The sequence below is a fragment of the Prionailurus viverrinus genome, chromosome A1, assembly GCF_022837055.1.
Source record: "Prionailurus viverrinus isolate Anna chromosome A1, UM_Priviv_1.0, whole genome shotgun sequence".
NCBI lineage: Eukaryota > Metazoa > Chordata > Mammalia > Carnivora > Felidae > Prionailurus > Prionailurus viverrinus.
The window spans coordinates 29,020,697-29,035,895 of record NC_062561.1 but is presented as its reverse complement, the minus strand read 5'-3'; the positions used below and the strand labels follow the sequence as shown (position 1 = coordinate 29,035,895).

General features: G+C 40.0%; 1 protein-coding gene across 2 annotated transcripts in view; it reads right to left on the bottom strand.

The window, feature by feature from the left end:
- Positions 1 to 15,199, bottom strand: part of VWA8 (von Willebrand factor A domain containing 8) — a 363,734-nt gene that overhangs the window by 20,554 nt on the left and 327,981 nt on the right. For both annotated transcript variants that reach the window (XM_047859262.1, XM_047859340.1), the window contains one exon: positions 297 to 422. In XM_047859262.1, the coding sequence (XP_047715218.1) occupies positions 297 to 422 (126 nt within the window). The remainder of the gene's footprint in view (positions 1 to 296; positions 423 to 15,199) is intronic.

Below are 15,199 nucleotides of genomic sequence, written 5' to 3'. Positions count from 1 at the left end.
TCCAGGGCTTTTACTCGCACAGTCCTCCAGGATTCATGGACACTGAGTGTCTTCAGTTTCCCCTCCCCCCAGAGGCACCCTGCTCTGTGTCCTGGGAGCTGATCTGCAGGGACAAGCATCAGCCTCTTGCTCAGCTGCAAGCTTCTGGTGGATTCTGCTGGTGGGAGGCCCTGGCAGGAGACCAGGTTGCCATATTCAGGGTTTATGGTGTTTTGATAAAGATGGCAATTCTGGAAAGCATTTGTCTGTAAAGAAGACTGAAATTTACCTGAGGCTACTAGTTCACCATTACTTACTTGTGGTTCCAGCTCACCCCGGCGTTTGTAGATGGCTTTTTCTCCAGTGAGCCCATCGATGATCTTGGCATCATCTAGTTCCCCCGTAGCTTGGTGTCTTAGCCACTGTCTTTCTTTACCTTTAGCCTACAACGACATGCACACACACAACTCCTTATTTTAATTACTTCTGCAGGGTATGTGACACATTTTCTGCATGATAAACAGGAAACACACACAGGATCTTTTTAAATAAGTGATGGTTCTGCATGAACACAGTTTCACAAATGGACTGGTCTCCGCTCTGCTGACAAAGAGTGCCCTCTGTGTAGATTTTGTCAATTTTAATTGTTTTAACACATGGAATGATAAAATGAATTCAACGCACATACGAATGGGAAAGCAGTATGCAAATGGGCCCCTGGAGAGATGTGCAAAATCCAGAAACGTAGTAGTGGCGATGCATTTCTTAAGCATTTTCTGTCACGGTACACCTAGCAGATTTCTTAGGTAACAAAATAATCAGCTTGAACTTGTTAACAATGACTGCAAGCGCAGAGAATATGTGATCTTCAGAACTCTTCCTTTCAGAAGTTGATACTTGAGCTCTCTGTGACTTAGCGTGCAAGTGGAAACAGCTGAAAACAATAGTTCATGAACATGTTGTGTCCTCCATGTCTCCCTGATCAGAAATCTTCTGAATTGCTTTCCCAAAGGTATTTCCACATAATACTTTCCCACAATAACTTATAACTATGCCAGGTGGACCGAGAAGGTAGTTAAACAATAAAGAATGACAATATCCCAATCAAGACATAGATAGGTTTATTACAGCCAAGGACTCTATTTACATTAAGAAGTGGGAAGAATACAAAAAAAAAAAAAAATCGAACTACCTTATGACCCAGCAATTGCACTACTAGGCATTTATCTAAGGGATATAGGTGTGCTGTTTAGAAAGGGCACATGCACCCCAATGTTTATAGCAATGCTATCGACAATAGCCAAAGTATGGAAGGAGCCCAAATGTCCATCGACAGATGAATAGATAAAGAAGATGTGGTGTGTGTGTGTGTGTGTGTGTGTGTGTGTATACATACACATATACACAATGGAGTATTACTCAGCAATAAAAAAGAATGAAATCTTGTCATTTGCAACTATGTGGATGGAACTAGAGGGTAATATGCTAAGTGAAATTAGTGAGAGAAAGACAAATATCAAATGACTTCACTCATGAGGACTTTAAGATACAAAATAGATGAACATAAGGGAAGAAAAAAATAATACAAAAGCAGGGAGGGGGACAAAACAGAAGAGACTCATAAATATGGAGAACAAACAGGGTTACTGCAGGGGCTGTGGGAGGGGGAATGGGCTAAATGGGTAAGGGGCATTAAGGAATCTACTCCTAAAATCCTTTTTGCACTATATGCTAACTAACTTGGATGTAAATTAAAAAAATAAGTAAACGAAAAAAAAAAGAAGTGGGAAGAATATCTGAAACATTTTTATGTGTGCAAATGAGAGTAGTAGTTAATATCATGTGCTCTGGAGTCAGATAGCCTGGTTCCGATCCTCCCTTCCCCATGCTCAGATATCTGACCTCAAGCAAGTTACTTAGCCTGTCTGCATGTCAGTGTCCTCAGCTCTAAAATAAAGATAACACTAGTTCCTACTTTGAGTGATTGTGAAGAGTAAATGAGATACTACATGGAATTGGTTGAGAAAGAGCCTGGCAATCTATGTCAGCTGGTATCATCATCATCATCGCCATTATCATCAAGTGAGACACGTTAGGGACAACTAAGTGCATGTTAACTTAAGCATACTTCCATCACTGTTTCATTGGGAGTGCCTGTATGACAGTACTGTCATTGAAAATACAAAGCCAAGCTTTAGGCAGGCTTCTTTAGGCATAGACCAACCACTACACAAAGAAGCTCCACACAGTTTTACTCTAGGCAGGGCTATATAATATTAATTTCTTGTTCCTGATACCCTTGCTGCAAACAAGGGCAAAATTCCCTCATTTGAATACAAATATATTAATGTGAATGTGAAACAAAGAGAGAGAAAGTCCTAAGCAGCATAAAGTCACCACCATTTGGTGGGCAGTTAATTCCAGGAATTATCGTACATGTGCCCCTCGGGACTATGTTTTTTTTCTAATGTGTGTTCTTGGTAAGAACCCCATGATCTTGTAGGAAAATGGGATTCCTTGGAGTATAGTTCAACGTGCTCATGCAACTCTGTGAGATACACAGCTATAGGTGGTAGGAGGAAGGGGTGAACGGAGTCTTCTAGAATCCTTTCCCACTGGGCTATGAATCAGACAGACAAGTTTGACCACACAGTGCTATCCTTCTCAGGATATTTTCCTTCTCAGGATATTATCCTTCTCAGCTTCTATTTTCCCTTCCCCATCATTCCTGATGTCTGGAGTAGGATCATTCCTCAGGTTTCCAGGATACTTAATGCTGGGAAATGGGTTTGGGGGTGAGCACTGAGGTACCTTTCAATTCTGAGATTCTATGATTCTTGGAGATACCAAACTGCAGAGCACTGGCTTCTAATGCCTTTTATAGATGAGGACAGACTTTCACAGACCAGTCTAGACTGGGGAAATAAGCACTGCAGAAAATACTAGAGAATGCGGGAGCAATACTTAGCTGTCATCAAAGTGACATGGAGGTTGTATTCTAGAGCTGGGTTAAGAGGAATATGGGATTACAACAGAAACAAGATTATGTGGCATGTAAGGTAACAGCTGTGCCACTGTTATCATTAGTCTTGATTTTCAAACTTTCATCAATACATTGACAAGGCAATGACATTGAAGAAGTTCAAGGGAACCTGTTACATTTCCAGTGATATGTAACTCAATTAAGTACAATATAGAACTCTCAACTTAACCAAATAGCATATCAAATATACCAAATATCACAGTTTTTGATAAGGCTAAAAGTTACATGTCAACCCTAAAGGAATCAAAGAGGTTCAGATAACGAGCATAGGTTATTAAAAAAGTAAAAAAAAAAACCATTGTGTCACCTCTTAGCTCATCGTTGTTTGATTTTCTTCATTCTTATCACTGTTTACAAATGTATTATTATTTCTTTATCTCTATTATCTCTCTGCTCCATTAGAAAGTAAGGTGTATGGGATAAGAGCCCTTATGTAACTGCAGCAGAGCAGTGCTTGCTTGATACATAGTTGGTGTTCAATAAAAATTTACTGACAGAAAGTTACCACTAAGAAATGTTAAGTGATAAGCATATGATATAAAAGCATGTCTATACAGTATTATCTCCATTGTGTATGCATGTACATTATATACATGCAAAGAAAAATATGCAGGAGAAAACAAAACATTAATAGCCATGGTTATTTTGGGGTTGTGAAGTTATGGATGATAACTGTTTTCTTTAATTTTATTTTTTTTAATGTTTATTTTTGAGAGAGAGAAAGAGAGAGAGAGAGAGAGAGAAAGGAGCAGGGAGCGGCAGAGAGAGAGGGAGACACAGAATCTGAAGCAGGCTCCAGGCTCCGAGCTGTCAGCACAGAGTGTGATGTGGGGCTGGAACTCATGGACTGTGAGATCATAACCTGAGCTGAAGTCGGACGCTTAACCTACTGAGCCACCCAGGTGCCCCTTTTAATTTCTATATTTTCTAATTTTCATATAATGAACTCATGAGTTTTATAATCTGAAATAAGCAAAAATGAGTTCTTTTTTTCTCAAAAGTTTTAAAACAATTCCTTTATATTTTAATGAAATATTATCTTTGAGACCAGTTTGCAAGTTATGGAAAGCAAGGCTTCTCAAACTTTAATGTGCATACAAATAACTTACAGATCTTGACCAAATGCAATTAAAAAAATTTTTTAAATGTTTTATTTAATTTTAGGGAGAGAGACAGAATGTGAGCAGGGGCAGAGCAGAGAGAGGGGGAGACACAGAATCTGAAGCAGGCTCCAGGCTCTGAGCTGTCCACGCAGAGCCTGACATGGGACCTCAACTCATGGACTGTGGGATCATGACCTGAGCTGAAGTCGGATGCTTAACCGACTGAGCCACCCAGGAGCCCCACAAAATGCAATTTTTGATTCAGTAGGTTTTGTTAAATAACTGGTCTAACATCACTGCAGAATTTTTTTGCTAATAATTAGTAAAAATGATAAAAAGGGGTCCTTTTTAGGAGACCTATTAATGCCCTTGGTAGGGAGGCTACAGAATTGTAAAATGCTTACTTTTCTCTTAGAATATTATGTTTGTCTGCTGTGTCTGGATTCAGCATCATGTAAGAACCTAGGGATTTTAGGTCTTAATTTTCTTATGCCGATGTTGTTTCTTTTCCTATATATGATTATCATCCTGTAATGTGCTCTCTAGCTTGAAGACTATTTCTATTATGTGTGCCAATGGAAGGAAAAAAAAACTTAGTAAAATTTGGGGTGAGAGTAAGAGAAGGAATATGCTTTTTCCAATTAATATGCTATCCCTTTCTTCTTTTGGGGGGTCAGCTTTTATTTTTTTTAAGTTTATTTATTTTGAGAGAGAGAGAGAGAGAGAGAGAGAGAGAGAGAGAGAAGGGCCAGAGAGAGGGAGACAGAAAGAGAACCCCAAGTAGGCTCTGCACTGTCAGCAGGGAGTCCAATGCAGGGTTCGGACTCACAAATCACGAGATCATGACCTGAGCTGAAATCAAGAGTCAGTCGCTTAACCAACTGAGCTACCCAGGTGCCCTGGGGTCAGCTTTTAAAATTTAATTATAACACACTTTTAGTAAAGTATATGATTCTTAAATGTAGAGCTCAATGAACTTTAAAAGTGAACATGGGAGCCCGGGTGGCTCAGTTGGTTAAGTGTCTGACTCTTGATTTTGGTTCAGGCCATGATCTCATGGTTTGTGAGTTCGAGCCCCGCATCGGGCTCTGTGCTGATGGCACAGAGCCTGCTTGGGATTCTGTCTCTCCCTCTCTCTCTCTCTGCCCCCACCCTGCTTGTACACGCCTTCTCATTCTTTCTCTCTCTCACTCTCAAAATACATAAAATATACATTAAAAAATAAAAGTGAACACCCCATGTAACCACCTGTATGTCCACAGCCCCCCAGGGCTCCTTCTGGAATTTATTTTCCTCCTGCCAAAGGTGACCTCCTATTCTGACTTCTATCAGCATGGATTAGGTTTGTCTGGCTTTGGACTTCATAAAAATGGAATCACACAGTAGGTATTCTTTTCTGTCTGGCTTCTCTGGCTCAACATAACTCCTGTGAGGTTCCCTATGTAGCTGTGGAGCAGCCCTTTATTCTCTCTCACTGCTCTAATGATATTCAATCCTATGATTTAGTCGTAATTTATCCACTCTACAATGGCACTGTTTCCAGTTTGGGGCTATTACGAATCATGGCGCCAGGAGTGTTCCTGAACATGTCTTTGGAGCAGATGTGTGTGTATTTCTGTTGGGTAGGAATCCTGGATACACTCAGCTGTTGTAGATACTGCTAAACAGTTTTCTAAGGTGTTTTTTCCAATTTACATCTCCATGAGCAGTGTATAAGCAAGTCTCATTTGCTTATATCCTCACCAACACTTGACACTGGTGGCTTTTTAAAAAAGATTTTTAGCCATTCTGGTGGGTATATAGTATATTCCCTTCCTTTTTATCTGTGGAAAAACAAATTTTGGTTCTGCGTGTCATTGGTATTTTTAAGGAACATGAACCAGTAGTTTCTGATTTTGAGAAGTGAAAATATGTGCTAGCGTTTTGATCCAGAACTACTGGGCACAAAGACATTTTTAGAATAGTAGCACTATTAGTTTTCAAGTCTAGAACTTGCAGATAAATATGGGCAGATAATTTATTATCTGTCATCTAGCCAGCCCACCAATATTTGGAAATTCACAACAGGAAGAGGCCTGTCAGAATGGATACTCTTGGAAGCAAGGGGCAAGTGGGGGAGCACTTGAAAAAGTTACTGTGGGATGGAACAGAAATATTTATTATTATAGACTGTGTATTGTATCTCAGCGAGATACATCCTTAACAAGTAAGTTCCTATTGTATTTAAATATATGCTTTCATTTATAACAAAGGGCCAAACATGATCTTTATTGTATATTCCTATTGCAAATATTCTTATAAATATGTCCATCTGTTTTGTATTATGCAATACATCCAAACTAATGAGAACTTATTATACATAAAGCTATGTTTCCCTAGTAAAAATATATGTTACAGGCTTTCTAGAAAAAAAAAAACATAGTTTTATTATGTTCATGTAAGGGACGTTTAAGACTAATTGAAATGCTCAGAGGATGACGTATTCTGGTTAATTCATTTTCTGGGAAAAAAACTGGTTAACCAGAAAGCACACACACACTCATCTGTAGCAGTGAGGACATTAGGAGGAATACACTTGACAAAAACCAGTTATCTTGTGGTTTGTGACCCTCGATCTTGTGATTTTGGCACTGAAAGTATTCTGATTAACCTTAAGTCTTCACTTAACTGGGTTACGGTTACTCAAGACTTCCTTTACCTATAAACTCTACAAGTAAGTCAGTTTTCTCTTATTCCTTCAAAATTTAATGAAGAGATTAGAAAGATTTAAGTAGCAGTTTTTGTAGAAAGCACATACATTCTATAGAATAAAGCATAGAGATATTCACCAATAAACATTGTGTCAATGAATAAATGTAATGGGTGTTTGAGGATACGTGCCTGGGAACAATGATTCTTTTATTAAACATTATTAGCTCCCATTATTTTTAACATTTAGTCATGTTCCACCAAGATATACTTTTTATGTTAATCTGCACAGTTAAAAAAAACATGCTGGATTGAGGTAAACTTTTATACAGTATTTATAAAATGACAAATTATAAATCAATGGAAACAATAAAAAATTTTCTCTGTGGTTCTCAGTATCTTGACATAGCAAAAAATATTTTCCTAAATACCTGTTAGGTTGCTGGCTGCTCTAAATGGTGGAAACAGTGTTGCCCAGACAAGAGAAGATGCAGACCTTCCTTTTTAAGGAGTCCCCCGGTTCTTGAAGGGACATCTCATGGCAAGGTTAACTAGTGATTCATGTACTTAACAAAGACGACCTTTGTTAGAAGAGTCTGTTCTCTTGGATGCCGATGTGGAACTAAACTATGACTTTGAGTTACCACTTACCGTCATTTTATAATTTGTTTTTATGAATAAAGAAACTGGGACCTACACACGTCAGTGTGCATGTACAGAGGCGATATAAACTTAACGGTTCAAAACTGAGCCCCAGATCCAGCCCCCTGCTTTCCCCCAGTCCTCACCTCAGTGAAAGGCAGCAGGTAGCCCCAATCTTTGGGCTGTTCGGGCCACAGGACGACAGGCATCTTTGCTTCCTCTTTCTTTCATAGCTCATGCCTAGTGGGCCGGCCAACCCCCGTGGCTTCCCATGTACCCACCGTCTCTTCCCGTGGCCGGGCCTATTCCCAGTGCAAACACCTTTCTCTCTCCCCTGGACTGCTGCCGTAGCCTCTTCCCTGGCCTCCCTGCCTCCTTGCCTCTCTCCTGGCCCCCATGGTCCTCTCTCAACACAGGAATGAGAAGAATCTTTAGAAAAACACATTGTAATTTGCAGGCAACTCATAAAAAGAAAAATTCCGGCATGATTAAATTTTTTAAAAGCCCAACTGAACTTCTCTTTCTCTAGTTATTTTCAGGAATGAAGTAGTATTTGTCTCTGTTGCACGTAGTACAAATGATCACACTTTTCGCTTACTTCTGTCCCTCATGTGTAACAACTTCTTGATTGTTGTTTCATTTTTGAGGTACCATGAGAATTTAGGCCCCGCTTATTACTATTATCATTAAATTCACATTTTAATATTGTGCATCTTTTTCAAAGCACTATTCTTGATATTTGAGTTTTCTTCGAAACGCATTTTCCACAATTATTTAGAACTGATTCTGTGTTTAACTGAATTCTGAGGTTCATTGCTAGTTCTTCTACGCCATGAATTTCCCATTCTTAAAGAATTCAGATTCTCTTCTTAATTGGCTGGAATATTTATGCATATGTGCTTACATACGTATGTGTGTGTACATGTGTGTATATATATTTACCTCAAAATCATTTTCAAAAAGAGTACTTAAGTACTTAAGTCTCTTGATATTTGAAAATGTCTTTCTATCTCTTTGTACTTTGGCTGAGTATAGCATTCTCAGGTCACAACTTTCCCTTGTCCCCCAGATCTTGCAAACATTCTGACAACTAATGTAAGATTAATTTGTCTCTAATAATAGCTTGTTTTTTGTCTGCTGGTATTCTTTTCGGATATTTTCTTTGTTTCTGAGATGTTAACGTTCCATGAAGCTGTAAAAAGGCACTTACCTCTTTTCATTATTTTTGCTTGGTACTCAGTGAAGTTGTTTTCATCCATAGATTTAGGCCAGTCTTTAGCTCGGTGCAGTTTATGTTGTTGTTGTTGTTGTTGTTGTTGTTACTTTGATTATTGCTTATGTGTTCCTTTTGGTCCTCTTTGGGAATATCATTGGCTCATACAGCGTGTATTTACTGCACAACTTCTACGTGCCAAGGTTCTACGTTTGGGGATGGATCATGGCTCTGTGTGTTAGCTCTCTGCTCTGTTTTTATTGATCAGCTTTCTTTTGTTTTTTATCTCTTTATTTCCTCTACAGTCTGGAATAACAATTCCAAGTTTCCACTCATGTTAGTACTTAGACTTAGGACTGGATTGAGTCTGTTCCTTCTACTTTTAATGTAGATTTCACTTTTGGCATTGCATTTTTAGTTTTTAAAATAATCTTTCCTTATTGCATTCAACTCCCTTATTATTTCTGCTTGCTTCTTAGCCAGACCCTTTTAAATCTACGTCTCATTTCACATACTTCAAGTTTCTTTGAATTGTGAGAACACAAAGCAGATGTTTTCTAAAAATCCAGTGTTTTCTGAAGAAAATATTCTAGCCCAGTGGCACCTTCTGCCTTTACATCTTGGATGCTTGTTACTCTATCTCACTGCAGAATCATTTCATAGATCCCACGTCATTTCATTTTTGGGTGTTCCTATTCTTGAATGATGAGATGGCCCCACAAAACTGTTTAGGAACAGACTGGATAGACTCTCCTTTCTTGTATTCACTTACCATTTTGTTATTATTAGAGTTCTCCTTGAAGATTTTGAACTGGTGTCCATAGTGGAACTAAATCTATTTACTACTTAGCTCAGGAACTCAGTAGGGAAGGAGTTGGAACTGTGGACAGTCGCAGCATGAGAACTTCATCTCCACATCATTTCTTACTGTTTGGCAAAGCCATCACAATGGGGCCACTTGGCATTTGTTTCATCTTGTCTTCAGGCCAAGTATAAGCTAAGGCTGGGCTGGCCCCTTTCCCGGTGTTATTCCCCTTCCAGCTTTCTGTTTGTCGTAGCCACTGCATAAAATCTAGATCTCCCCAGCCCCACTGCTCCCAGTGTTGCTACTTTCAACTGCTTCTGCTTGGCAGTGACAAAATGGAGGTCAAGTGATCTGCTTCCCACCAGCTTTAGGGCTCTCGCGTCTACTCTCCACCTCGCCAAGTAGGGGATGTCAGTTTGATTCTGTTGGGTTTCATGCACTTCCTTCCTAGTAATGCCATTCCTTAGGGAGGTTTTTGAGTTGTTGCTAGTGCTACCATTCACAAGGGCTCATCACAATCCATTTAGCAAATATTCTTCAAAGCTTCTTGCACGTCACTAGCACTATTCCCTAATTTCTGCTGTCATATGGTTTTTCACTGTTTACAGCTTTTTGTTATTTCAACATTTTCATGGTCATCCGGTGAAGACTGAGTTAGATGCCTGTGCTCAAGTAGCCTAGAAGTCAGGACTGTATTTGATGGCTGCGCTTTGTCCATGTTGTCCCCTAGTGGCTATGGATGCCTTGTGCTGAGTGATGAGCCATTAGGGTGCTAAGAAGAGTAACTGGCATCTTACTCTTCTCCCCAACATGCAGATGTTCCTTGACATGCTGTTTCCACCTTTGCTCTCTCTGCTCTGTAGTCTCAACCTTAGTCAACACACCTTCTCTCTTGGCGTGGGCTGTTGCTCTACACAGATGATGATAAGAATGCAGATGTAGATATGCATGTGGATATGCAACACTATCTGGTCCTCACCTTGCTCCTGAACTCCAGATTCACATCTTCAACTCTTCAAATCTCACACCTGACATTTTTACGTAGGAGTCCCAGTAGTGAGAGAAACATGATAACATTCAAAGCAAACATCTGCTTTCTCCACAAGCCTCTCCTCTTCCTGGCTTCCTTATTTCTGGCCTCTAGGGCTTGAAAACCTCACTGTTCCCCTTACCTCACATTCGATCAGTCACTGTCTTCTTACCTACCTTCTTGTCCAGCCTCCAAACTGTCCCACCCTTTCTATTTTTCACTTTGATTGGTCTGGTTCGGGTTCTTATCACTTGTCACCTGGATAACTGAAGTAATTTTAATAATTTGGTTTCCAGGTTCCCCCACCCCTCTCTTTTCTTTCTCTGACACTTTCTTTTTCCATGGCTTTGAAGCCTCCTAAAGAAGATGTAACTAACTATACCACTCCCTTTCTCAGTCATGTTCACACTCTTCACTGCTTATAGAATTCAGTTAGCATGGTGCTCTAGGCCCTTGGGGGTTCACCTTCTCCTTCATTTTCTCTCCCACTACCCCCAGCCTCATCCCCAAACTCTGAGCTCTAGTCTCTAGGCAGTTTGTCACTCTCCAAATAGCCTTGTATTCAAGGCTTCTTCCTCTGCTCATAGATTCCTTCTGTCCAGCCCGGAGCTATGCAAACTGCCTTTGGTGAGTAAACGCTTGTTACTGGTCCATGATGAAATCAGTAACAGAAATGAACAGTAAGCATTTAAAAACCTGTACAGCAATTTGAAAAAGTGCTTTCATGCTTGCTGAATCTCATATTAAGTAATATGGGTTTGTATCTTGTATGCTAATTTTTACATCTTTTTTTTTCAGTAGTTCATTTCTGTTTTATTTTATAAAAGCCTCAGCCCATGATTGATGAACAATACTTGGCCTCTCTCCACAGAAGGTTTGAGAAGCTCTGGTCAAGGCTGTCCTTCCATGCCAATCCTTAGAAGAGTTACCAATTAAAACCATGCTCATCCTTCATGGTCCAGCTCAAGTGGCACTTCCTCTGAGTTTTCCCTAACTGTGCAGCCTAGAAATTGCACACACATTTGTCTACATAACACAGCACTTTATTTAAAACACTGCTGTGGCATTCACCATATTGCGTCTTCTATTATAACTACACATGTATCTTCTTTCCTAGGTCAGTCACTGAAGGCAAGAACCCTTAGGCAAAAGAGATATCCAATAAATGTCTACTGGATGAAATACAGTTATTATCAACTAAATAAAAGGAATGGGGAAATGCTTTCCATTCTTTAGATATGAGCGAAGTGGGTGCTCAGAATAGAGTCTAAATTCCTTGCCTGGCACCTACCTGCCTCTTAGCCCCAAGTCTCTGTATGCATTTTAGGCTGAATGGAATCCTGCTCATACTGGAGACCAGCCCTCAGCATACCCCTGAGACTGCACAGTGTCATGCTTTTGTCTATGCCATATTCTCTGCTGGGGCACTTTTTCACTTTCCTTTAACTGGTTAATACTTGTGTATCCTTCAAGAGCCAGCTCATGTGTCCTTTCCTGAAAAATCCATCCTGGAATCTCTTTCCTCTGGGCTTCCACTGCATTCTACGCATCTGTCTACCAAGACACCATATTCAACTGAAACCATGTGTTCAGGTACCTGTCTTTCCCACTCCTCAAAACTACAGCCCTCTTGAGTACAAGGACAGTATCCTATGAATCTTTTTGCCCTCAGTGCCAAGCACAGTGCATGCCAAATGTTAATGTTCATTTTGAACTACTAAAGGAAAAAAAAGGAACATAATTGTTGGTTCACGGAGATATCATGCTAGCGAAAGCAGTCAGGGAAAGGCTAATTTCGTTCAGCCTGAGAATGAAATTAGCCTGATTGTAGATCAGCAAAACACTGGAGAGAAGATATGATTAAAATCAGTGGCTTCTTGTGGAATGGGTATTTTCTTTTGTTAGGGAATGCTGGAATCAAGAGATTCAGATTCTGAACCAAGTATAATTGAATTTATTATAAATTCTATTCTAATAAGAAGATTCTTGCTATCGATTCATAAAAGGTCCAATAAAACCAGGACTCTATGATATTCCATGATCCAGTCAAGAAGCAGAGAGGTCACTGGTGATGGCTATCTCAACTGAGAAGAAGGACACATGTTGCAAAGACACACTCACTGAAGCAGACATTAGCAGGAGTGGCAACAACATTCCTTTTCCTCAAATCTCAGCACAGCCACCCGGGATCAATGCGTGGGCTTGAAAATGTACTTTGAAAAGTCATTTCAAATGATGATTTGCTAGTTCCTGGCCAGACTTTCTGCTGTTCACCAAGGAAACACCCATAGTTACTGGGATTACACAGCAACCTCAACACAGCTGGGAGCTATTAGTCAATCGGAGCCACACAGGACTGGCAGAAGATGGCGAAAAGGGGACCAAACAAAGCCATCTTGTTTTGGTAACAATCTGAAGATTCATATTCCGCAGGAGGCCCTGTCTGTCCTTGGCCAGTTGCTGCGTTTTCAGCTAGCACATCTCTCTAAACTGAGGACTAGAAGGCTCACCTGAGAATAACACTCCTGTGGGTTTCAAAAATACCTACATGCAATAAGGGAAGCACTTGACAATGCTACGTCGGCATCAGGATAATGATGCAAAGTGCGTTGTGAGCATAGGTGAGAATGATACTTCTCACAGAATTGTAGAGTTGGCAGCAGATAACAGAGGCCTCACAGGTAATAGGGACCCAAGCTCTGGGCCCAGATACCTGGTTCACTAGCCACATGACCCAGGGCAAGTTACATCATCTTTCTAGTCTTCCGTTTACTCAAAATATCTACAGGATATTGCAGGAACAAAATATCTACATTTCAGAAGAAATGTAGAACATAGTCCTTACTGCTTATCATAAGGATTAAATAGCATAATGAATGTAAAGCATTTAACTGGCTTGCAGTCCACGCTGATGAATATTAGCAAATACAACGGAAGTAATGATGAAACAAATTCTTCTGTGGAGAACGCTATGTGCCAGGCATTGTTTTAAATGGTTTACATGTCTCATCTGAATTAATCTGCATAACTGCCCTATTATCTGTCATTCCATTTTACAGAACCCAGGCTGTCTGGCTCCAGGGCTGGCACTATTAGTCACTAAGTGATGACAATGATGATGATGATGGTGGTGGTGGTGGTGGTGGTGGTGATGATGGTGATGGAAGAGATCTTGATAATGATGTTGATAATGTAAGGCAACTAGTAGAGTCTCTGGCACATTGTAATTGCTCAGTAAATGTTTGCTGTTATTAAAATGCTTGTATTATTTGTGAAGAGTTGTAGGGATGGTAGTTCTACAACCATTTTAGGTACTCATCCAAGGATTACATCACTTTTATTCCCTTTCTTATATCTTAAAACTCTTTCTTGGTATTATTTAAGCCTATTTTCTCTTTTTCAGATTTCCAAGGAAGAAGAGAAGAAAAACATCCCTGAAATAATTACTCTATTTGAGGATATCTATAAAGTTATGGATCCCCTTATGGTTTTTTTAATAGGTGCCAATTTCTTGTTTTCCATCCATTTCATCTTATTTGTTGCTTTTCTTTGAGCCCTTCACAGTTTTCTTTCACCTCTCTCTTGAGGGTGGAAAGCAAAACTGGGCAGTTTCTGATGCTGGTCTCATTGCTGTGGACTTTAGCAGAAGGGTCATTCCTTAACGATAACCCTAATTCTAACCCAGGTGTAAGTGGATTCCTACTTGAAGAAGTCACAGTAGTGGGTCTGCCTTTTCATCCTTTGGCTGATCTGGTGAACATAATATCATTTATCTCAAAGAGCTGATGTGAAGATTGAATGTGGTGATGTCTGTAAAAGTAACTATAGCCTGGTGCCCAATGAATACCAGTCAAGACATGAACTAATATCAGATGAGGATTCTCATCCCTTCAATTAAAAATATATTCGCGGGGTGCTTGGGTGGCTCAGTCGGTTAAGTGTTTGACTTCAGCTCAGGTCATGATCTCACAGTTTGTGGGTTCAAGCCCCACGTCAGGCTCTGTGTTGACAGCTCAGAGCCTGGAGCCTATTTCAGATTCTGTGTCTCCCTCCATCTCTGCCCCTCCCCTACTTGCACTCTGTCTGTCTCTCTCAAAAATAAACATTAAAAATTTTTTTTTAAAAATAAATAAAATAAAAATGTATTCTTGTATTTCTCTCCAGTACTATGAGTAATCTAATGGCCTATTTGTACACAGGGTAAAACCCAGTGTTGTCTGCATGTTCTCATGGAAGCCAGGGCCAGATCATGATCTGGTCTTTGTGATTTTGATAGCCTTCTCCTTTGCCACTGTCCCCCACCATGTACATGTGCTTCAGAGTCAAACTGAACAACCTGCACTTGTACATCACGTGTCCTATGTCTGGAATGCCCTGATTCCTCAACCATCTGGAAACCTTAGCCTCTTTCAAGTGTGAACTCAAGCATTACATTCTCCACGAAGCCCTTCTTCGTTCATTCCATAGAATCATGCACATATTTCCCTACAAATGTAAGAAATCATTTGCCTATTTGTCTTCTTTGAAATCCTTCTTTGAGGGCAGGGGCTGCATTTTATTTTTCTTTTTTGAAAAATTTTTTGTTTGCATTTATTTATTTTTGAGAAACAGAGTGAGACAAAGCGTGAGCGGAGGAGGGGCAGAAAGAGAGGGAGACACAGAATCTGAAGCAGGCTCCAGGCTCTGAGCAAGTGGT